Source organism: Prenolepis imparis, unplaced genomic scaffold (assembly GCF_030444845.1).
Source record: "Prenolepis imparis isolate NDT839.2.m4 unplaced genomic scaffold, iyPreImpa1.0 SCAF_8, whole genome shotgun sequence".
NCBI lineage: Eukaryota > Metazoa > Arthropoda > Insecta > Hymenoptera > Formicidae > Prenolepis > Prenolepis imparis.
Genome location: NW_028141166.1, coordinates 13,765,987 through 13,792,077, shown reverse-complemented (window position 1 = coordinate 13,792,077; position 26,091 = coordinate 13,765,987). Strand labels below are relative to the sequence as shown.

The 26,091-nt window shown below is 37.0% G+C and overlaps 1 protein-coding gene across 1 annotated transcript in view; it reads left to right on the top strand.

The window, feature by feature from the left end:
• LOC145939925 (uncharacterized) overlaps positions 1-26,091 on the top strand; it is a 307,103-nt gene that overhangs the window by 13,651 nt on the left and 267,361 nt on the right. The window contains exons 8-9 of the mRNA XM_083044568.1: positions 16,033-16,205; positions 16,290-16,331. Of these exons, the coding sequence (XP_082900694.1) occupies positions 16,045-16,205; positions 16,290-16,331 (203 nt within the window). The 5' untranslated portion in view covers positions 16,033-16,044. The remainder of the gene's footprint in view (positions 1-16,032; positions 16,206-16,289; positions 16,332-26,091) is intronic.

Genomic DNA, 26,091 nt, shown 5'->3' with positions numbered 1-26,091 from the left:
AAGCAGTGGTATCAACGCAGAGTACTGAAAGCTCTTTCCGCACAGGGCGATCGACGCTTCGATGCGACGCTTTCAATTCGATAAAATAAATTTCCTAAGACCGTACGAGAGAGAGAGGGACAGTCGGCAGTTAGAGCAACGAGGTACCGCGAAGAGGGATGAAGATATTGCGGCCGTGTCCCTCCATCTGTGCGTCACGTATCTCAGGGGGATGTGCGTCGACGATATAAAGAAACGCTTCGGGGATCATCGCTTAGAGGGGTGACTGGCGTTACCGTTACAACGTCTTTGGTCACCCACGGGAGATGACCAGGAGACTTGTGCACGCGCCATCGACGGTTACATCAATGTCCAGTCACGCGGGAGTTTCGTTCTACAAGCCATCCCGATAATCATTTATGTGAAGCAGAAATGGAAACAGGACCCTCTCCCAATCGCGTCGATTCCGTTTCGCGGGCTTCGCTGGAAATTGCTGAGACATCCGACCGGATGATTTTTTAGCGTAAAAAATTGAGATTCGGCATCCCTACATCTCTACAAATAATCATAAAGTCATAGTCCTTTAATCCATTATTTATATTGAGATGTTTTTTTCATAAGAATATAAAATAATACCAAATAATATTTTTCAATTTGCATTTGCGGTAGATATGCATGACGAAGATAAAAATCTGAATAATTTAAATGCTCGTTAAAATATCATAAATCGTCATATAATTTTCTAACAGTCTAGATAATTTTACTTATGCACATTGCATTTTGCAATCTCTAATAAGAGTTATCTCCTAGAGCTAAAATAAAATGATACGTGAAAGATACGTACATTTATAGAATTTCTTATTCATCTCTTGTTTGCGTTCGCACATCCCCTGAGATAATGATAAACGTGATATACAAGGAACTGATATAATAAATTTAAATTATACGTTCAGGCACGCCAATCCTTTGTCGTAACATATGAAAATATATGGAAAAGCATAAAACACGCCGAAATTCCCCGCATATCCCAACCGTAAAATTACCTTAAGTATCTCGACCTAAATTTATGGATTTATATAGCATCTTTGCATCAGAGCTGAACAGCTCGGGGAGCTCATAAACGCCTGAGCTTCGGGCCCGAAAAGGGGCTTTATTAATGCAAACTCTTGTTACCCGTGTAAAGTCGTAAAGCATACGGCTTTTGAACCTACACACACAGTCTCATCGTAACGATCAATACCTTCGGCTTTAGAATCGTTCGATGCCCTTTAACGATGGAGAATCGTTATATTTCATTGTCTAATATACAATATCATATTTTTTTAATACTCTTATTTCACAATCAATCGCAATAACAATGAAAATCCTCTATTCCCCTTTATTAACACATTTTTAAAGATGTTGACAAAGATTATATATCTACAAACTCAGTTATTAAATTAACAGTATATTTCTCGAATTAATTAATTGAGAGATAGGGAGAGAGAGAAAGATAAATTACATTAATTTTATATATGTATATGTAAGTAATAAAATAATTGTATTAAATGAATCTTGTGATATCTCTTAAAGTACGATGGTCGAAAAAATCAGAAGTATTGCTTTCAAACATTGCTTTATATCTCGTACTGTAATTCATCACATTAAACTGTAATATTGTAATACTAACTGTAATATGTGATATCAGTACGCATTTTCCTGTCACAAAAAATAGATTTAAAAATTTGCAATCGTGTCGCTTCTCAATCCTCGAGGAAAACGCTTCTCTTTGCAATGCCTGTCTGATAAGAAAAATAAACTAAGAAAAATGCACGTAGCTTCGATCGAGCGAACTTCCGTTCGCCTCCGTCATTCGATGGCTTCCCTTGCGCGTATCAGCCCTTCGTTCACGAACCCCATTCTGTGTATGGCGACAGTATACCGCCGAAAGTCCCGCACGCTAAATCCTGCGGAACCCCTGCCGCGCGAGCTCGAAGACATTCATCCACCGACTTTCCATCGACTGTTTCCGAGGTTGCGTCTCCACCGGATGTTTCTCTGAGCAGTTATCGATCACGAATGATAAGAACGTCCCGTACCGTAATTCGATGTCGCATATATTACGAATTTTAATCTAAATTATTTGCATATACATTTTGTATATACATTTTAGCATATATATTTTTTATTACAATCCTATTGTGTATTATTAAAAATCTGTACTAATGTACAGTGATTTTACGTGGTATAATAATGGAACTGTGTAAAAAAAATACGCGCGAGACTTCACGGAAAAACGTTTCGGTAAAATCTCCCGAACGGTAAAAATCTACTCAAAATAGCGGACTCTGCCGAGCTTATTTCTTTTCATTTCTTCTCTTCCTCTTCCGATCGTAAACTCTGAAAGCGAAGTACAGCGTAGCTCGCTATATACAAAGATATTATAGGGGAGCAAGCGAGGGTAGCAGAACGGCGGCGGTAATAAAATGTGTAACATTAATGAGGTAGTAAAAGTAAATCCAGCGCGCTATCGTCAGCTCGGCTACCAGATAGTATAGACCTATCTAGCGCCAAATATATCCAGAATATATAAGAAGTTATATTCTTTCTCCCGGTTTTAAGTTCTTCGACGAACATGAAATTTATTTTTTCTTAGTAAAACAATTAGAAAATTTTTTATTTTTTTATTTTTTCCTCCATAAAAGAAAAGTTAAAAATAGTTAAAAATTTCGCGCGAAAACCAAATGTTATAAATGTTAAAACACTTGTCAAAATGTAATAACGCAATGTTACTTGCATATTTTATTTCCAATTTCCTATTCGACAAAATATATATAAGTTAGACATTGCAGCTTATGTATGTATCATGTAGGAAAACTAGAATGGAACTTACATATGTCGAGTTAAATTCTCATGCGTCCTGCGACCGCCAGTGGAAGATTGAAACTGCGAGCGCGTAAATCCAATTTCTCTGTAGCGCACGGCTCGAATTCGAATCTGTTCTCCGGAAAGTTATTTTCTCCCCGTAGTAAGTTCGAGAATAAAGTTGTCAGAACGTTTCGTGAATAAAACTCGCGCGACGCTCCCGCTTTTCCGCGACATCCTGCCACGTGGTGCGCTCGCAAAAAGCGATCATGCATAGTCAATTATTCGACGTTAATAATTTCACGTGAATATTATTCACTTGATTAAATTTTATTCGAAGTTTCTTTAAAAGTCAGATGAAGTTCGGGAGACAAAACTTCGTGACACGAGGAAGCAAAAGGTGTATGAAGAATTATAAATTAATTTCGCGATCACACGAAATTTTAGATTTGCGCAGATTTCTTGTGTATACAGTTTTTATTTTCCGCTATTTATTTTAAACGACACTATATGTATTATTTTTAACAACCTTCAGAATTATTACATTTGCAGAAAAGAGTCCAATTTCGTATTGTGAATCGACCTCCCGATGCTTTTTGTAACCCCAAACGTAATTTTAATGCGATTTCGGTGTGTGAATAATTCATGAAGTTGGAAAAGTAGAAGGCACATGCATTTTCATGCAAATTGTTTGATGATCTTACGGGGCGTGACTCATACCACTTTCATACAACGTAGGGAGGTGAATGTTTCTCTAGATCCCAAGTGGTCGCCTCTTTCTCGATCTTCCCTACTGCGGCGAGTAATTAAATCTGACTGCGTGACTGGCGATAAACCACGACTACCTGCAGTAGTAAACCCAACGAAAGTATTCCTTCATTCTCTCATTCGCGACGTGAAGCCCAGTAGACTCCACAGAAATATTACACGCCGTATGTCTAGCCAATCCTTTCGATTTAACTTTCAGATTGACGTAGCGAAAGTGCTGATTAAAGTTTGATAAAAGTTATTAAAAATTGTAAACTTATATAAAATTACATCATTGTAGATCTCGTTTCTCATCAAAAACACAGAGAGATGGATATCGATTTGCATGAAAAGTTGCAAATATATATGGAATTAATTAGATATTATTTCGTACCGAACATCAGTCGAAATAAATTGAACTTTCCTTCATATTGCAAAAATAAACCTATGCAGAGTCTCTTTCCTACATATATATTATATTTTTAACATTTACATGAATATCTAAAAAATTATATGAAATGATCAATTAAGACATATATTAAGGCAAATGTCAATACCTTTTTCTCTATAACATATATTAAAATCAAAGTCATCATTAATGATAATGATAAATAATTATTGAATTTAAAAGTAATTTACTATTATAATATACAAATGGATTTGCTTATATCCCGTTTCCATCTCAACAGTCAATATCGATTGCGATTGCTAGTTATTAATGGACTATTATACGCGTTTCATTTGTCAGCGAATTTCCATTAAATCGCTATTCGCGTGGAGGAGAGGGATTCAAGATACTCGGAGTTAATAACAGATTCCATTGTTTCGGTGACGTGAGATAATTAGCGGGCGCAATTAATTCTGCGGCGGTTAAGGATTGCCCGTAGCGCAGTGTAAGAGACGAGAGTGTGGGCTACACCAGGTCGACGTGATGCAATTTGTCTGGTTACTTGATGTTTTAATGTCTGTTTACCTGAATCAACCCATCACGATCTCGCTCCTTACTAGCTCGTTCATTTGGGGAAGCATTTAATCACAGATAGCGAGATACATTATGAACTTTGATGGACAGCCGCGTTAATGGAGATTGCAATGGATATTTTTGTACAATGGAAAGTAAGATGGCGAGATAACAGTACATTTGAATTGATAAATAATTTCTTGCCATACAAAGAATCTTGCAAGCATCGAATAAAATTTTCATATAATATTGCATTATACAAATATACATATTATTATTTTTTCAGGAAAGATCTTGTTATATTGATTTATTAAAATTTTTTACAAATTTAATTCTCATTAAGAAAATTTCATTAAAATAATACTGTTTCTTTTATCATTTTTTTTTTCTTATGTCGACTATTCACAAAAAGATTACGTAATTATTTTTAACTATTCTTTGTGTGTGCATATATTTTTTATATTAAATTCCGAAATTATATTACTATAAAAGGAATATTGCGCTTGATATGTCACATATAAAATAATTTTTGTTTCTGTAGCAAGATCGTCTTTTGTTCTGCATTAGATCAATCGTTCGCTGGATTTCCATATTCTTTTTCTCATTTGTTTGCCTGAGAATTATCGCCGAGCAAGGCAGATCGTAAGGCAGCTTTTACCTCGCAGTTCTCTTTCGTATGTTTGCCCTACGGTAATTCAGCCATGTTTACCCAGACGAAGTGAATCTCGGAAAGTAAGCATCGAATTGTTGCGTGGATGGAAACGTGTATTATTATGCTTGAATTTACTTTTTTGCGGGAATTATTGTTTATCTCTCAGAACAGATATTTTAATTGAAATGACGTATTACGATTATACAATGTAACGTTGTAAAACAACATGTCGTGCATTAGTATTGCGTATAAAATCAAAAAGCATTGTTATTTGATGGAACCCATGACATTTCCTGTGTATCATGCAAAAATATAACGAGAAAGGGGATTTCAAGCGGTCAAACAAAATATACTTACCGAGCTATTCAGCAGAGGAAAGGAAAAAAAAGAGAGAAAAAAAGAACTATCGAATTTGAAATTCAAACCCCTGTCTGCCCGTCTCATCCTTCTCGCCAAAAGTTTCGTCTGGTGTATCAAGTAGAGAGATTGAAAACGCGGGATACATTAAAATTTCATTGTTTCCAAGCCAAGATTACGGCTCTCGCACTAAAAATGCATGAATTTTGAAAACTCGCTGTACTTTGCAAGGCCATGCCATTGAGAAATTATTCGCACTAAAAACTATTTAAGAATGCAATCTTTCTCTTTTAATACATCGATCAGATATTAAATAAACGCGAAAAAAAAAATAGTCATTTCTTTAAAAATGTGAATCTCCGCGACGTGAGAGAAAAACATAATTTGAAATAATTTTTTAATTACTTTCTCCCTCGCAATCTATTTTTTCTCGAGTTTGAACTATATTTGAGGCACATATATACATAAATCACGTGATGCGCAACGTCGAAAATATAAAATAGCGCCCAACATATTAATGTTCGTCGATTGCTCTCTCGCATTTTTCACGCCGCTGAAAGAGCTCGACGATGAAATTCGATAGTAAACTGACCGACGTGCAACGGATCATTAATTCCCAGAAGAATCACTCGCGGGGCGGCGTCGACAGGACGGTCGCCCGTAAGACAAATTGTTCGCACTCCGCATTCGACGGATGCACCCTTTCATGGGAGGTTTGCAATAAAAAGAGAAAAAACCAGCACTTGGAGTTCTCCATTCGAATGACTCGCCGAAATCTACATCGCCGAAGTAATACGGGAGTGCGCGAAATTTTTTATCGTTCATCGTTCACCTGTTTTTTTATCTCCATCGAAGTTTCGGTCAATCCGTGCGATGTCTGTATGGCGAGGTGAAAAATGCACAAACCGACGACGCGACGGAACGATCATCGAATATATTTGTATTTTCGTGGAAATGTTTTTCTCTCTCGTCACAACGACATACATAACGTAGCTCGAGCGAAAAGTGCTCCACCTTCGAGTTGCTATTCGTTTCGTCGAAATATTTCGACGGTGATCTGTGTGTCCCGGAAAGATTGGCATCTGCAATTCCGTACCGGATATCCACGCTTCTGAGCTTCTTTCGATATCGATCATGACAAAACCGCGGCTTTATGCTAACTATACAGAATGCGTCTAGACTATTTTTTTGTTATGTTTATCCCAGTTTATATGAGAAATAAAGAATGATCACTTGATAACGCAATCGACGCAGCCTTTAAGCTGACTGTTTTCTTCGCCAGTTCGGCCAAAGGAAGATTCACTGCTCTCCGTGATCGTAAAGATTGAAAGAGAAGTGCATCGAGATTGCCGAGACTTCCCTTCTCCCCTTATCGACGAGCTAATCTATTGGAATCTCGATTGAATCTCTCGTCGGACTATTACATCGTAATTCAAAGATTTTAAAGACTAGCTTTTACATGGCGATGTCACACTTTATATGATTTTCAATTCTTCCTATATGGAAACCCGGAAACCAATCATTCTTTCAAGAAGAATTTAATCATCTTCTCTTCTCTTCTTTTAGTAATTTATCAGATAAAATAGACGAGATATTCTTTCATCGTATATGCACTTTATAGATTATAATATATGTTTATAATGCACATATTATTTTCATAATATTAGACATCGAACCGAATTTGAATGTTAGGATAGCGAATATTAATGTCAAACCACAAACATTATAATATCCACAAATGTAACAAGATTTGATACAATGTTCCCTCTCTCTCTCTCTCTCTCTACTTTGTCCATCGGATATTACATACATAAATATTCGCGGTATCTCATGCATTACGCAAAATGATGTGCTTTTATGCCGCAACGCCATGTCATGTCCGCAATACCGAAACCGGATGTAATCCTCCGTGCCGAAATATTAGATACACCGCAAGCGTCATTAACATTGAATGTTTCGCATACAGCGGTCGTTCTCTTGCGGCGACGAAGCCGACGACAGATTGACGGATGAAAGTAATTTCATGCCTTCTGGCATATGTAACACAGTAGCATTCAGATTCGTCGCAGATACGGGGCAACCTGTTCTCTCTCTCTCTCCTCTCTCGCACTTTATCCCGCGCGTCGCTCGATTTTAACTCTCATCCTGAGGACCCCGAGACCCCATTAGATTCCGACGTATTCAAACCGAAGGGATGGCTGATCGATATGTAAAATTCACTCTCGCGACCCACGCGTCGATAAATCGTACCGAGGAAAACTCTTAAGGAGAGACGTCCGGACGCGAAGGTAACCGAGATTTATAAGCGTGCGGCGGCCTCACGTTCCGATTTATCAGATTATATCCCATGTGGAATGAACGCTCGCGCACGTGGAATGTTACAACGATTCTCGGAGCATGCCTTTTCACGTGCCTTAAGTATGTTCCTTTGAGGAAAACCAACTACTTTTTACTTAATCGTTATACAGATATTCCGAAAAGAGAAACGATAAATTCATATATTATATATTGAGAGGGAGAGAGACAGAGAGAAAATTATAAAGATTCTATATAAAGTGTAGACATGATATAAAAACATAATATATACTTCATTGATTCGTAAAGTAGGTCGCGGATATTACCAGAATAATTTCCACTCGATGAAGACATCGATAAATCGAGAGGAGAGCTCAGATTTATGAAAGATATTTCTTTATCCCAATTCCTAAAAGATTTTGGATTCCGCCCAAAACGCGTTGACACCCTTACGATCTTCTCGTGCATGGCCCAGTCTCGGAAGTCGTAGAGCGGAGCCCCTCTTATTCCAGATTTCCGTTCGTCCTATGACTATATATATTCGTATCTCCTCTCTTTCTCTTCCTTTACACGTCAGCACCCTCTTTCGCGTATCCTGGTTTTGCCCTCTTTACCGAGGACTCGTAATAGCGCTGTTGGCGAACGGCAGACTGTACTCGCCCGGACCTTTGTCCGCCTTTTCGACCCCATCGTGCCATTCGCCATCCACGCACAAGGACCACCTCCAAGGGGTTCATCTAATTAATTACCCTGCTGCCGTCCGCTGAATCGAGCGAACTGTCGCACGCACGCCGCTGATAAATTCCGATTGCGCCGAAAACACCGACTGTCATCTCGTTATAACGATCAATTTCGCGGACGTTATTTTCCTGTTCACCATCGTCGGTCCATCGAGCACTCGGTAGCTATCGGAGAGCGATTTATTATACCACACAAGCAAATATTTATAACATTAAACTCATTAGTAAATTAAGCAATTAACAGTTAAGCGTTATTAAGTATTATAAATAAAATAAAATTATACTAAATTAAATTATAAATAATAAATAAAATTCAGTTTTGTCATACAACGCTATAAAATAAGCTTCTGTATAAAATTTTCAAATCTATGAAAATTAAAAATTTTATACAGTTACATTTTTCAATTTATGTTTACTTTTCTACAGCGTAGCATGACGATATATCCTTTTTTCACAAAAAAAACGTCACCGATTCTAGCGTACGCTCGCTAAGCGAGAAACTCGATCGTCGAAGGGTGAAGAAGAGTCGAACAGCGAATACGTGTTTTGCTAACGAGGAACCGTTGTCACCCGTCCGTATACCCTCGCTAGAGTACGGGCGGAAGAACTCGGAAGAACATCCACTTTCACGGTGGTAGTCCGTGAAAGTGGGTGACGCCAGTTTCTCGAAGATATCGACGATATCCGTGTGGGAAAAGCCCAGAAGAGCCGACCCTCGTGATTTCCGGGGCTCTCTCACTCTCCTCCTTCGCTCGGGGAAAAGGTTGCACATTTTTCCCCGAGCTTTCTCGAACCGAAGAGTTTCGAGCTACTCGCGGAAAGTAATGCTCGCACGATCGCGTGGACCCTTCCTCTCTCGGCTCTCTTCCTCGGATATATCCTCTTTGGATTTATCGTCACGACAGAACTGTTAACGCTAGCGCGCATAAATAGGTGATCTGTGACGAATGTATCCTCCTTCGCTCGATCGTTCCGTTTCATGCACACGACATATCAATGCTCTTGGGAGACGTTACTGTTGCGCGTGACATGCTTTATAGGCTATTATAGTCTAAATTGCCATTTAAACAGGCAGATGCAGAAGTAACAACGAGTAGTTTTTTCTACGGTAAAGTGCATATTTATTCCTAGATGATAATAATTCTTTCTTTTTTTTTACGGAAAAGAAATTTATACCACATGTTTCGACAGATAATAACGGAAGTTGTAAAATAAAATATTATCTAACAAAACAAGTGATAAAAAATAATAATAAATGTATCTCTCAGATAGGAGAAATTGTTGCACATAGTAACTTGCACAATTATATTATCGGGCTCTATAGTTTCGGTTAGGCGATGGAACTTGCGACGGACGGTTGACCGAAATTACTGTCCATACGGTAAGCTCCGGGCGGGAAGACAAAACCGCCCTAGGATTATGGCGCGTCGTTATTATTATATTACGGGTCTGGGGGGTAGTAGCTTGGCGGTGGGCCGCGCGCGTTATTTCGATAAAACGGTACACTGAGAGGACCACGAGGCGCCAAGACCGGCTACGGCACCGTGGTTCCAGAGTTACGTCTTTGAATTTACGAAGCTATAATTCAAACAACCGCCCTCCCACAGCAGGGGAGAGAACCGTCGCCGCGCTACCCACGGGATGAGACCCGCTTGCTTCCACCTCGCCCTTCGGCTTGGGGCTGCGAGTCGCTGGGAAAGGTTTCCGGCTGGATATAGTCGCCGGGACAAAGAACCCGACCGCGCTTTATCCCCCTCGTCCTCACTGCCATACGATAGATATATGTCGATCTAGGCGCCATATATACGTGATATCGATCTGCAGTTATCACGTTTTTGATGGTTCTTGCACGTCGGGAAACAAAGAAAATATAATTATTTTATATATTATAATATCGACAATTAATATTTCTTTTATTTAATATAATTTTATTCAACATTTCTTTCTTATAATTCTTTATGAAAAATATTTTTATCTGTTGTATTTTTAAGTAACTTTCTTTATTTATTTCATATTTTTTGTCAGTAGTGCAAATTAAGCATTGTCTCCTTCATATTGTTAAACGATACAGAATTAAAAAATATCTATTATTATTTATTATTATTTCTGTTTATTCGTTAATCTCCGCTTGCTTATTTCCTTATCATATTTCATTTGCATCACGCGCTTCATATAACTTATCACTAAAGCAATGCTAATATGAAACTCTTTCAAATTACACAAACGGTGTAATAGATCGGGCGTATGATCGCCCAATTTAGAAAAGAAGCTACGCGTCTAGATGTTTCTTAACGATGCAATTCCGTCACGAATACCCATGAAAGCGATCTAGCGCCTTTTGCAAAAATAAAAGTAGAGATTGTCTTCTCCCCCGAGCGTGCTTTCAGGTGCGGACGAAAATTGGCAGCGCTCATTCCGCGAGGGCAGACAATGGGCGCGAATCGTAAAAACGTCGCTGCCAAACCACGGAGGGCGCGAGTAAAGACAATCTCCTCCTCTTTTACGGGGCCATAAATTAATCCGAAGAAGGAAAGGAGCGCCCCAAGTGTTCTCTCCTCGTAATGCGGCGCGCAGACTGTCGCTCGGAAGTCGCGCGCGAACAAAGAGCTCCGGATGTTATATCTCTGTGTAGAGAGGAGGCCACCATTCAAACCGATCGATCGTGTTTCCAGTCAAATCTGATTCGAATTGACCTGATTCTCGCGCGTGTACATTAAATCAAAGTTATTTTAATTAATTAATTATATATATATATATTAATATATATTAATTAATCAAAATAAATTCAAAATTAATTTAATAATTTTTTTTATATCAGCTGCTGGCCATCGAACATTCTTTCTTGTTATATTTTAAGAGATTTTCGAATGCAAAGATTCTATTTGTATTTTGTTTCGAGAAAAGTTCCGACATTTTTAAGTTTAACGTTGTTTTGGGTACTCGTTCATTGACAGAAGGATTAAAAGATATATATATATTCTATAGAAAGACGTGCTTTAAAAAAATTAGACATCAATTGAGCTGAAAAATACCCGTTTCTTTAAAACCGAGTGAACGCGGCATCTCTCGTATTTTTCTCGCTAAACGAGATAAAGGAAAGGAAGAAAAAGATGTAAAAGTCGAAGCTAGGAGGATGAAGCGTTTCACTTTCGACGCGAGTAGACCGCATTGTCTCCCAGGTTCCAAAATGAAATTGAATTCGCGTGCGTGTCCTAGCCTGCATAAACAGGGACGAAGAAAAAAAAAAATGGAATAGGAGATGCGAGGGTGCAGTCGCGTTCAAAGGACGATAGTCGGAAAGGAACGCGACTGGATGAAAAGGTATCGATCCGACGAGGTAGAAGATCGACATTGAGCAAAACAAGCGCGGACGAACACTTTTCATCGAATTTTTTTCCTCTTCGCCGTATCGAACGTGTCCCTTTCGTGGTATTTTGGAGAGAGGACCCTCTGAAATATTCTCGTGTCTCAAAAAAAAAAAAAAAAAAATGTTTCCATACGACAATTCTTATAGGGCGTATCACGGTTGCTAAAAATGCCGAAAGATAACAAATAATTCAATTTTAAATTTTCATCTCGGTCGGCGAAATGTGAAAGGTCGCGATCCAGCAAGTATCAGGGATGTGTTGCGGTCCTTTAAAAAAGAAAGCATCGGATAAAATTATGGCAATGATATATGCGGGAAAAATCTGTTCTATCTTCTGAAAGAATGCACCTTATGGGACTCTCGAAGGGTAAGTCCTGAAGCTTTCAGACAGTACAAAAAAAAATTCGTCTACTTGCACTGTCGCAAATCTTCTCACGCTCTCTCTTAACTCTCGACCTCGTTTATCATCAAACGAAGGCCCTTCGAACCCTCACACGAGGGCGAGGGTCCCGTGGCCGATGCCTTTTCTGCGTGAACGTTCGCGGATGCTCGTCACGCTCGCATTAGGAGACTCGCGCCTTGTTTACGCCGTCATTTGCCCGACGATGGATGATTTGAATTCGTCCGGCGCATCTATCGAACGAATCACCGAGAATCCCTGAATCCCTCCGGGAAAGAACGGGCTCTAATGTCTTCTCCTCCGTCTCGCAGACAAAGGAAAGAAGTGCGCGTCGTTTCTTCTATCGACCTTCGTTATTTCTCCTCTACTTGCTTACCATGGCACGACGGGGGGAAACGTGGTCGAAATTTAAATCGCGCACTCCGCGCATTGACCCTTGATTACATGTCTTACATTCAAGGATAATCAAATTTAATTCTTTTGATACGCGATACAATATTAACGAGCATCGAGTTGCCCTAGATATATAATCTCTCTCTCTCTCTCTCTCTCTTCCAAGTTAAATCGAATTTCCTGTATCTTTCAGCAAGGACGACAAACCGCACAACAAATTGGGAGCAACATATTCTTTCCGAAATCGCCCTCATTCTCATGCATTCGATTATCTGACATAGTTTCTTTCCGAACTTCCTTTTGTCGTTTCCTGATTCGCTTTTGGCGTCGGAGGGGGCGGTACCCCGAAAGTTTCCTTGCATCCGACGGATTCGGTTTCCGACGACCTGTCACTCTCGGCGGTTAACTCGGAAAATCAACTTCCGATCTTCACCCCACGAGCGACCCGCTTCTGAATTCAATTTTACGCGACACGACACCGAGGGTGGACGCGGTCGCGAGAGAGTGATAAGGACAGTTTGTAACTTTATCATATTATAATCGTTCTTCCATTCCCGATCACGGATTCCTTCTTCCAGGATTTTATTCTCAAACCTCTTTGTGTTAGAAACAAGATGTCGATAATTTTTGATAGTCTTGTAAATAATCTAAAGTTTAAGAAAGTATCGTGAAGTTTCAGGAAAAATAAATAAAAATATAATTATACATTTTTAAAAAATTATTTTTTAATAGTCACAAGTTTTTTCTAAGCTCAAGCTTTTTATATTATCTCAATCTTCTGTTAAAGCTTTTATTTAATTTTTAGATTAAAACAAGATACATTTATTAATTACACATGACAATACTACTAATTACAAGGTGGAAATGCATTATCTTGTGAATAAAACAAAGTGCCAATTAGAAACTTCATTAAAGCGACAGTATATTTTACAAATTTTATTCGCAAATGGTGAAACTCGCTTGATAATTACCGTATCTGAGTGCCAGTGTCAATGAGATTCCCCCAGGATTTGATTTCGTTTTACGAGTGGTTTCCTTTCTCTCTATTCGAGATACTCTTCTCCTCGCAACGATCACGCGAAAACAGCGGCAGAGACTGTAATTGTAAGAGATAGGTACATTTAGAGTCGTAAACTCATTCATAACGATTTCAAGAACGCAGCTAAATTTACTGTTTAACTAGACAACACAAGCGCGCGCCATTCTCCTCCTTTTCTAAAAAAGGCGTGTTATATCGATAGTCGAAAGTCTCGAAGTGATTGTTGCCTCTTTTCCGTGATGTTGATTGGCTGTCTCAAATGCTATTGTGCGTTATGTTCGTACCATCGAGCGGATGTCATCGCGAAAATTAACAGTTTTGACAGTTGTTTAAAATTAAATTAAATTAAATTAAAATTAAATAAAATAAAATCTTTAAATCTTTAATCTTTATTATTACTCTGTCATGAGCATAAAATAATAAATACGAGTCAAAAATAATAAAAAATAATCCGCAATTTATATATCATAATTTTATTATTCATAAAGTAAGAATATAAATAGATTAAGTAGTACGAGTCAACAATTTCTCACTACGTTTAGCTTTTTCGTCGTGCAATTATTTAATTTATTAACATAAAATCATAAATGCGAGTTCAAAACAATAATAAATAACACGCACTTTATATATCGTAATTTTATTATGCGCAAAGTAAGAATTTAGATAGATTAAGTAGTACGAGTCAACAATTTCACACTACGTTTAGCTTTTTCGTCGCGCAATCACTCAGCTATTAATATAAAATAATTAATACGAATGAAAAACAATAAAAAATTATATGCACTTTATATATCATAATTTTATTATGCGCAAAGTAAGAATGTAGATTGATTAAGTAGTACGAGTCAACAATTTCTCACTACGGTTAGCCTTTTCGTCGCGCAATTATTTAATCATTAACATAAAATCATAAATGCGAGTTAAAAACAATAAAAAATAACACGCACTTTATATATCATAATTTTATTATTCGCAAAGTAAGAATGTAGATAGATTAAGTAGTACGAGTCAACAATTTCTTAGTATATTCAGTCTTTTCGTCACGCAATTACTTAATTATTAACATAAAATCGTTAATGCCAATCAAAAACAATAAAAAATTATACGCACTTTGTATATCATAATGTTATTATGCGCAAAATAAGAATGTAGATAGATTAAGTAGTACGAGTCAACAATTTCTTACTATATTCAGCCTTTTCGTCGCGCAATTACTTAATCATTAATTTTTTGATTTTTGATCTTGTGTGTGTGATTGATGAGAGAGAGAAAGAGAGAGAGATGCAAATAAAAAAATTAATGATTAAGTGATTGCGCGACGAAAAAGCTAACCGTAGTGAGAAATTGTTGACTCGTACTACTTAATCTATCTACATTTTTACTTTGCGCATAATAAAATTACGATATATAAAGTGCGTGTTATTTTTTATTGTTTTTAACTCGCATTTATGATTTTATGTTAATGATTAAATAATTGCGCGACGAAAAGACTAAACGTAGTGAGAAATTGTTGACTCGTACTACTTAATCTATCTACATTCTTACTTTGCGCATAATAAAATTACGATATATAAAGTGCGTGTTATTTTTTAATGTTTTTGACTCGCATTTATGATTTTATATTAATGATGAAATGATTCTAGCTTACATATTTATATTTATATTGTGTATGTTATAATTTGCTAATTAAATTTAAAAATAATTATATGGTAAAAGTTATAAAATAGGAATATGTTGTAAATAATATGTTATAATACCTTATTCTCGATTAATATTTTTTCTTTCTAAAGCTATATCTTTTCGAACGAATCTCCTTTGAGTTTTAATTAATTATTAATATTAAGTCATGTATACAGTATCGCGCGCGTTATTAGAGTGAAGTTGCCGATGTTTGTAGCCTCGGCCATTACCGAAACGCCGCGAGTATCAGGCAGTTGGAGCTGCGTTCCGCTGTGATTAATTAGTAAGCATAATCATTAGAAATGATTTCCAACCTTTGTATTATAATATTTATCAATCGCATATTATAATGTCAACGTTAATATGTAGGCGTAATTGTTCGAAACGCATATTTCGCGAAAAATTCAATGCAAAATCTCTTGCCAACCTAACCCAACTTAATCTGTTGTCGCGCGCGCGAATGTGTTACGATCCGTGGATATATTTATCATTAATTCTAGTTTACATATTTATATTGTGTATGTTATAATGCGAAATAATAAGATTATCCTAATATGTATGTATTTTATTTGTTACAGGTGCGATACACAATGGAGTGCCGTGTAAAGTGTCGCGCGTCGGGAGTGCCGTGTAAAGTATCGGGCAATCGTAATTATTCGTATATTTTCGCGAGTGTCGTGAGTGCTTCGAAGGACCAAGAGAGGAGGAGGAGGCCCGGGGGGGCATCGGGCGACATCGGGGCAACTGTGAGGTATGTAAAATAAAACATTTTTTTTTAACTGCATAATGAAATATTCAACACACACATAACATAATTTGAATATTTTGTTTTCAGATCAATGTGTGCTGTACTACAACTCAGCTATTGCACGTATCGGTGAGTGAGAAATTGTTTATTTTATAACATTTATACAACGGTAATGGGGGTGTATACATATAATATGTATGAAAATATTAAAATATTAATATGTTTTGAATAGAATGAAATTGCGCTAATTTTTGATATTATTAAATAAAAGATATAATCGCTCCCATATTAAATTATGTTACTGTAAATATAATTGTCAAAATTAATAAGCAACATTGATTAAAAATTATGGAAGTGCAAATAAAAAAAATCTTTCTTTAATATATTATATTATATTAAATAGTTGTAGCAACAAAAGTAAAAATATTGCCAGTAAAAATAAAAAGTGTTGTTAAATAAAATAGATACATAAATGCAATACGCATAAAATCTGGTTTTATCGAAATACGCTAGTAATAAAAACTCGAATGTGTATATAATTGCTAACGACGAAGAATTCATTACTGATAGCACTTTCGCAGTAGCGTTAACGAACGGTAACTTTTCTCATTTAATGAAGATGAAGATTACAATATCTCTCCCCCCTCTCTCCATTGATTTTCGCGACGCGGATAATTAAGCTTTCGACCGTGGCCGATATGTCTTTAGCTGTGGCGCAATCATGAATATGCAGACCATATACTCTTTTTTAAATATTTTTTTCACTTCCCCTATTGAAGCTTCCATCGTTACAGGAAACAGGCATCGTTATTGAAAGTAAGTGTACTCGAGGGATAACGGACTTTGTTTTTCTTTCCTTTCCAATAACTTCTGCCTGTTCCTGTATTCTCTTTGAAAACTGATTTAATTTAAAATTGACAAAATATATTTTTAACTCTATTGGAAAGTTTTCAAAGAGAAACGGAGAGAAAAAAAATTGAAATTTTAAATTTTCAACAAATTAATATTCTATATTTTTATTACCATTTTTTCATATTATATATATTTTGATTTGAGATAATCTTTTAATTATATCTTGTCTTTTGTGACTTTATTATTAATTTTATAAAAATTTGATTAATTTCTATTAAAATTCAAAATACGCAATAAATTTAAATCTACAAAATGCGCTTATGAAAATCAGTACGAAATGGGAAATATATTCTCGGAAATTTTTTTCACCGTCCATACGCAAAGTCTGTGAGTTTACCTCTTAACTCCAAAAGCATGACACATAGACAAACAAGTTAGCTATGCCGTTGTTCGCGGGAAGATTGCTTAATGAATCCTCTGCGAGACAATGAAGTGGATCCGGAACGAACCCGGTACCATTGTGCGTTAGACTATTGTGCGTTGGACTATTTCATTACTGGCTGGCTGGCGAGCTTTTTGAGAGACATCGTCGTCTCTCTGATTAATTTACTGGTTGGATCGTATGGGACGGAAGGTGAACAGCATTTTGAGAAGAATCTCATATGCCGAAAGGAGGCACCCTTGATTTCGACCCTCCGCTTAATCCAGCGTACTTCCTTAGGATAATCCATGAACGATAATAAACCGAATTGAAGCTTACCATTTATACATCAAGTTAATATATATATAAAGATATAATTATTATTACCTATTTTAAATCTCTTGTAATAAAAAAGGGAGAATAGTATAACTTAACAGCAGATCATCAGAGATTCTCTTTAACATTATATGTATAAATGAAACAATGAAGGCTCGCTCACTCGTAATAAGATCTTGACAAACTCGCCACGTCACGGAATGATTTGTTTCGGACTTTCCCGCCGCAATTTCTCGAAATTAATGACCACACCTGTAGAAACTGTGACCTTGGCGTCGCGACGCCGTCGAGATCATCTCGAGAAGAGGGTCGAGACACAACACACATTGCCATCTCTTTCACTCTCTCTTTCTCTTTCTCTCTGCTCGCGCAAGATAAATCACCGCGCCAAACGGTGACAATCCCGTGCTTTCCCTTTTATCCCCGACGCTCCTGAAACGAATAAATATTCAACATGTCTGTGTATAACATTTATGACAAAGTTCGGCCAGCTCTCTTTTTATTATTCATGGGCACGCGGAGGGGTGGCTCACTCGTCGTCTCGACAGTATACGCTCGTAAGTACGAGACGGTCGAATTAAAAAAGTTTTCTTTTAATTAATACGGCGCTGGTGCTGCTGGCTTCTGGAGCGCATTCGTAGAGAGCCCACGTTCGTGTTTGGCTTTCGAACTACTGAGGAAAAAGGGAAGAGAGAGAAGAGAGGGAGAGTCTCTTACAAATCGAGATTATCTTTCCTTCTTCCGCTCCCGGCTAATTTCCGTAAAGTTTTGTTTTAATTACATAAAGATACCGCGAAGTATGCCTAATTAGCAAAAGGCAAAGTTCTTTTGCGCGGCTGGAGTCTCGGGATCAGTCTCGATTAAAGAAGGCTAATTTAGAACGTTTAAAACCGACACGAGAATGCAAAATTCAGCAAATAAGCGGAACTTCTGTGGATTTACGCGGCTGTTTATCTTGCGAGAACGTACGGATAATCTGGAAGTTGTGGTAAACCGCGATAAACGGCGGATAATTTGTAACTAACTGCGAGAACGATTGCCGGCAAACACCGGTAAGCATTTTACTTAAACCGCACGATACTCGTGTAATAATGAATTTACTCGTTTAGCTTTGCTTTTCTCATATTCCGCTTCAACTTACCAATTATACATTTAGATTTTCTATTTCAGTTAACCTTTTTATTCGAACAGAACATTCTATTGTATACGTAAAATAAACAGGCTGCTACGAATAAATTAAATTAAATTAAATTTCCAAGCATGCGCTTATATAAATTTTTGAAATATGAGAACAAGTTAATAAATATATATTTCACTCGTTAAATATATAATTATTTTTCTCATGCACCAATGAAATAAAGTTTGAGAACATCCAACAAAAAAAGAAAAAAGACAAAAGTCTGATCTGTGAAAAAGAAAAAAAAAAAGATCGTGATTAAAGTTCTCCACTTATCTTTAACACGATGATTTTTTTAACTCCTAATAAACCGAAATCACAGAAGCAGCTTTAAAAAAAACATCTGTGCTTTATCTATGGTACGCGAAATATTCTCCGAATCATAACACCAGAAGAAAGTAAGCGACTCTTGTATTACGCAGGGAATCGCGCGAAATCTCAAGTACTAGCCGGCTGTAAATTCGCGTGAGAATCGCACGACCTGTTCTAGACAACTTCATCAAGCCGGGGTACAACGACCGAATGCCGAAGTTTTGATGGAGACGCCGGTCGTCCGTTTAAGGGATTTGTCTGCACTCGTTATATGCGCGAACTCCTTTTCCTCTAGACCACCCTGTAGAGTATCCCGCGTTTTTGTCCCTCGCCCCGGGACAGTTTATCGTTTCTCCCTCCTTCGAGAGAGAGCAGACGTTAAGCTCATTCGGTCGGTGATATGAGAGTTACTCTTTTCTCTCTCCTTCCTTCTTTCTCTCTACGTAGAAAAACTTAATAAAAATAACGGTATTACGGTTCGCGCAGAAGGGTGCCGACAGCAAGGGTGGCAATTACCCACCTCGACTGGCTTTCTTGCAGCCGGGTAAATACAATGTCGCTGCTGCGCCGAGAAGACGTCGCTCTCTCCGATGATATATCATATACAATATTATCAGAATCCTGGACCTCCTCCGAAGCTTCAAAGCTCTTGCTAGTTACATTACTCTCGTCGGGTCGCGAAAATACACTAGCTATTTTTTTCGCAGATTAAGCAAATTTGCATGTAAAGATAACATTTCGCGATTTTTTAAGACATGATCAACGAAGAAAATTAAAAGAATTATTTTAGCGACAATTTATTTTCTCTATATCTCTATAAGAAATTTAAAATTTTAAATGATTAACAATAGAAATATCTACTTTTGATTAAATAAAATAATATTAAATTTATTTGTTAAACTTATTTTCATTTAACTCATAAAAAAAATTTTTAAATTATAAATTGAACATTTAGAAATTATTGTGGAATATGATATATAGTAGATGTACAAATGATGGTTATGACTTTCTATTTTCGGATTATAAATGCAATTTATGACAACAATAAATAGTGCAATTATTATTGCTGCGATAACGCTTCGAGGCAAATGCGCGATAAAAGAACCATGGAAAGAGTTTGGATGGTTGGAGCGAAGTCCGATTATATGAAACAGTAAAAAAAATATGAGCAGTGGGCAGATAAAAGAGGCGAGACCGTATTGACTCTAATTATCAGAAAGGTGGTTGGTCCAGCAAAAAGGGAGAGTAAGGCCATTTAGATTAGAGCCATCCACATAAAGGCATTGTTATCACTGATCGAAATAATTCATTCGTTTGTTCGAAAAATTAGTCTGATACATTATCCTTCTTAATAAGTTAAAATTTAACAAATAAAATAATTTATTACATGCGAAATATTTGTAAAAAGATAACACTGATATTATTATATTTTTATATACATATATATATGTATGTATATCTATTATGAGAATTATTTATTATCTCGTTGCATGTATATTAAAAATTATAAGGCGTCGCTACACAAGTTCGTTGCATATCGTTGGCTCATTTATATCGCTTTTCATTATGAACGGTATGAAAAGACTCGCGAAAAGTTTCCGATCGAGAAGCGGACGCGAGTGTTGGTTAATTTAGATAACCATCTCGGAAACTCACACGCACGCACGCGAAACGTGTAACGTCTTATCTCCGATCGTCAGAGAAAAAAGTCGAACCCTCTTACCCTACCGAAATGTCGTTCGCGTCTGCCACCGGTCGTTCCGACAAGAGAAACAAGTGATCGTATTTCAGTATTACAGTTGCGAAGATCGCCGGTAAATATTTGTCCCATTTCTACGCGAGGACGTAACCGAGAGAGAGAGAGATCCCTTATTGCAGAATGTAATTCCGAAATTTATGGGGGATGACCACGCTAAACGCGAAAGGGTATGGACGTACGTCACGCAGGATCAAAAGATCCCGGTTTAGGAGGCTACGGGTTTTTGACGGGAGCAAAAAAGGAGGAACCGAGAAACGTACGCGCTTAAGGCGGAGTCGTTACCGCGTTTAACGACTTTTGCCGAATAGCGGGGTGGAAATTTTTTGCCCTCGTTTAACAGCAGCGTATGCACGCGCAAACTGTTTATTAACGGGGCGCGGAAGAAAATCAATTCTTTCGTGACACGCGATGATTTACTCTCTCAAATCATCTCTTAAATGAGTAGCAATTAAGACCCCTGGCATTGTATCGTTTCAGCTCAGATTAAGGGTTTATAAATCATATTGCTATTTCAGCCTTGTTAATATGTAATTTATATCATATTTACTTTGAATAATTATCGTTTTAATTCTCGATTAACTCAATATCGAATTTCAACAAATATTGTTTTAATACATAATGTTCTAAGAATTTTGAAATTTTAAAGCAAATTATTTAAATAAATCTAAGCTTATAACACTATATTAAATGTAACTTATACAAAAGAATCAATCTTATCCAATTACGAAATTTATTATTTACATAATCAGGAGCAAATATTAATTTGCAAAAACGCAACATGCTTGTAAAGAATATGCTTTCAAAATTGTCAACTTTAATTATATAGTCTATTTTGGAAAGTTTCATTACAAAAGAGAGGCGCGGCTTGTCGCTGCTGCATCTGGTTCGGTGTTGTTATCAGGACAATAATCGATTTATCTACCCGCCGGACGGAGGGTCCCTGTCTAGTACGAAGTGAGTACCCGCGTCTATACAGGCTGTTTTCGCACTAATTGCTTTCATTTTCAAATTGCGTTATGTGCCAAGAGAGCCTAAAAGCGGGCAGTACAGCAGACAGTAACGCTGAAAGTGCGATGGCATCTGGGCAGCAGTGGGTACAAACTTCGTCAATATCACTGTCAGCGAAAATCGCGAAAATTTCTAATGTTGCTCGTAATAATATTTCGTCAACGTACAACAGAATGCACATATAAATGCATCGGTGTTGATCAAGATTAATCTTCCTCGGCGATTTAGTATCAGAAAAATTATATGTATCTATATAAAAATAATAATCTGCAAAGCGAAAACAAAATAATTCATTCATCTATCTAATCATTTAAAATTTGATCAACAAAGAAACATCATTTTCTTCGCAATTGTACAATTTTATATGAAGAAAATTATTTCTCGATACGTATTGTCATGTGTAAAATTATTATTGTACAACTGGAATTTCCTCTTTTTTTTTGGAGCAAACATTGCTCTGAAAACCGCTTCTCCAAATTCCTTCTCCACCGAGCGCATTCCAAGAGCGTTCGAACACAAGAGACTCCCTCAGTTCCAATTTTGGAATGGACACGAAATTCCCCGCGGTCTTTTTTATTTATTTCCCGGCATCCCAACTAAAAGAGCGCACGCGCGTCTTGCGGAGGATCGGGCTTCTCTCCCGCGGACAAAGAATCATATTTTTAACCGCTTCTCGTTACTGCACCTTGAGCACCGGGCGGCTCTGCTCTCTCGTCGAAATTTCCTCGTTACTCGAGCTTTATGTCGCGGACGTTAAAGAGAAATATGAATGGCTTAAGAGCTCCCGTTAGATACACGCCTGAAGGAAAATGAGAGAGGAGGGCACAATATGGCGCACGCGATTCTGCAACGATGAGATTCTGTCTCGTAATTTAATGCTGGAGTAATCTGTTCGACATTTGGAAGATGCAATTTTCGCCTATAATTTTTTTTAAGCTTAATATTCCAACGTAATGTCCCAACGGAACATTTTGTGTCCATCTATTATTTAATATAAAAATAGCATTGTGTGCGATTATGTTTATAATTATTTAATAATTTTAATAATATAGCACAATATTTTTTTTAATTTTTCGCAATACAAGATATAAGCTGACATTCATTTTTTAAAGAGAACGTAAGGAAGAGGAAGGGGGAAAACAAAGAAAGCGACGAGAGATAAAAAGAAAGAAAACCCCTACGACATCCTTATTTTATCTGTAGTTATCTTTGACACGGTAAAAATAGATACGCACCCGCATCTGTCATCAATGATCGAGTACTCCGGGGAAAGAAAAAAATCCTACTTAAAGTATCAATGTATTTCAGCCTCTAATAATACGTAAAATTTATTGTTAATACAGAGAAGTGCAATGGACATTAAGAGTTAATGTGCGCGAAACGCACACATTTTTGTGATTTAATATTTTTAATATTTCCTGCTGAAATTGATATTTAAAACACAAATTTAAAAAATGTTTTGGTTTTTAGAGTATCTTGAAATATAATAACAGATGAAAATCTTAAAATTAAACATAAATCTTTTTTATTACAGTTAATCATAATAATGTTAAAATTATAAATGAATAAAAAACAGAGAAGAGAAAAACTGGAATAAACATTACACATCGAAAATATAATAAATTAATTTTAAAAACCCAAGCGTACATTTTCCTCTGAATCTGGAAATTTAAAGGTCCGAGTAATCCGACAGTAATTGTCAGATTTGATAGCGTCAATTGCAGATAATTGAATTTCATAATCATGTTGATGATTCTCGCGAATATAAAACTCCCCGTATTTTCCTGTTTGAACAATAATCTGTTTTTTCACTGATTAATTTTCGCTATTATTATTTCGATATCGATGCATTTATGACATGGTTTGCGAGCGTATTTTCTGTGTAAACTGGAAATTTCCGGTATTAAAAAGTTTTCATTGTTCGGTATAAAATGATAAAATTATGTACCCTCAGTGATACAGAAATAATGTATTTTCACAGTAGCGTTCCAAAATTAATATAATATTTATCAAAATATATAATGTAACAAAATATATAAATATAATATAAAATTAAATTTTGTAACTTATTTAAGCCAGCACGTAAAAAAAAAAAGAAGAAAGAAACAGATAATCGTGTGTCATATTTCATACATATTTCATACATCCGTTACGATAAAATATTATTACAATAAAATAATCATTTTACGCGTTTCATCCATCGCGATATAAAATATCGTACGAATTCGCACATAGGAGGGTTGTTTTCAGGAAATACAGTATTACGAAAATATTAAAATGAGCCGCGCGCGTGATTCTCGGTATTCCGCGATTTCGGGAACTCCCGCAGTTGGCACCCTGCGGAGCGGAACAAGTGGTCGCGAAAAAGCGAATCGTATGAGAAAAAGGATGGGGCACGATGGACGGTATATATGAGAAGCGAAGGAAATCGAAAGCACTCGCGTGCTCTGTCACGGCATCCGTGAGACGTACCGGCGCCAGAACGAATGTATATAACGACCATTCGTGCGCCAGTGACACCAAGTTATATATCTGCGCCGTTCGCTGCACACTCCGCCGTTGTTCGTGTTCGCCGGAACAAAGTTTGAAAAATAGTGGTCTTCTTTATGCTCGTCGCGCGCAACTTTGGAGACGGTATACCCCCAGCAAACAAACATTCGAAACTATCCTCCGGGATTTAGATGAGAGATTCGAATATATTGCGATGAGAGGAGAAAGTAAGAAATACGCATGTATGCTTTTTGCGCATATTTTTCCATATATATGTTTAAGATGATTCTCTTAAAAAAGAATTTGCGGTGTTTAAAAAATTCAAATCTTTTCGGATGACTGATGAGCGTAACATGTAGGTATATATTATATATGGACTTGTTAAGAGAGAGAGAACTTTTCGTTGAAAAACCTTTCCACCTTGATGATGTTTCGCCCGAGATAACCCTATTTACTTTCCCCCTTTATCGAAAGACTTGTCACAGATCAATGAGGAAATCTGCCCTTCTTGGCACATGACCCCACGATCGTGACAAAATGCAGATTCGTGAACACGATTCTTTTACGTGTCTGACAAGTTCAAAGGACAAGGGTGCTCGTCCCTCCCAGCTCGTTTCTCTCTGTACACGAGGGCATCCATTCCGCAGTAAAATCACGTTGTCAGAAAAGTTCTGTTTCTTATTCTTGTCGCGGGAGAAAATCGCCATATGTAGGGTATTCCCGAGAACAACAAACTTAAGAGAAGGAACGAGTTCTTGCGATTTTTATCATCTTTTTTTTTTTAAGAATGTAGACGACATATAAAAATAAGTAATATATATAAAAAGTTGAGCATTTAAAGACAAAAGAATTGTAGTATAAAAAACATTGATCTCTTACAATGGAAAATCGTGACCCTAAATTGTTAATAATCTATTACCAAAAAAAAAAAAGAAAAAAGAAAAGAAATCGCAATATTTCTTCTAGATTCGCAGTCTCAAACGCGAAAAAGAACTGATCTTCTCTGCTCTGCTCTCAAAGATGCAGAGAAGCAAAAAGGTACGTCCAGTAGTCAAGGGCAAGCTGATAAATGGGAAAGATTTAAGCGGCGCAACCGCCGGCGTGCGCGCATTTTTCATCGGCGAGAAAAGGGCGGCGCGCTGCGTTAAGTAATTGCATCCCAACGTTCGCTGAAGGCGAAGGATGGGGCGGTCAGAGAAGTGGAGAAACGAGACGGAGCATGAAAGAAACGGGAAATCTGCGGCAAGCTGCGAAATCTGTTACCGGTCTCGTAAAAATATCGAGAAAATCGCAACCCAATTTTCCGGAGAAATTGTATTTTTACAATAGTAAAAAAGAGCGAAAACACTCGGTCCGTCTAACCGTAAAATGCACCATAAAAGAACAGCAGTCCGGCAAGAACAATCGAAACCGATTCCTCGAACAATCATTCACATTACGTGACGATTTTAACCGCGTTCGTGCAGTTCTTTTTTTTTTTTTTTTTTAAAGAAAAGGAAATTTGTATATATTATATATAAAATATGCAAGAATA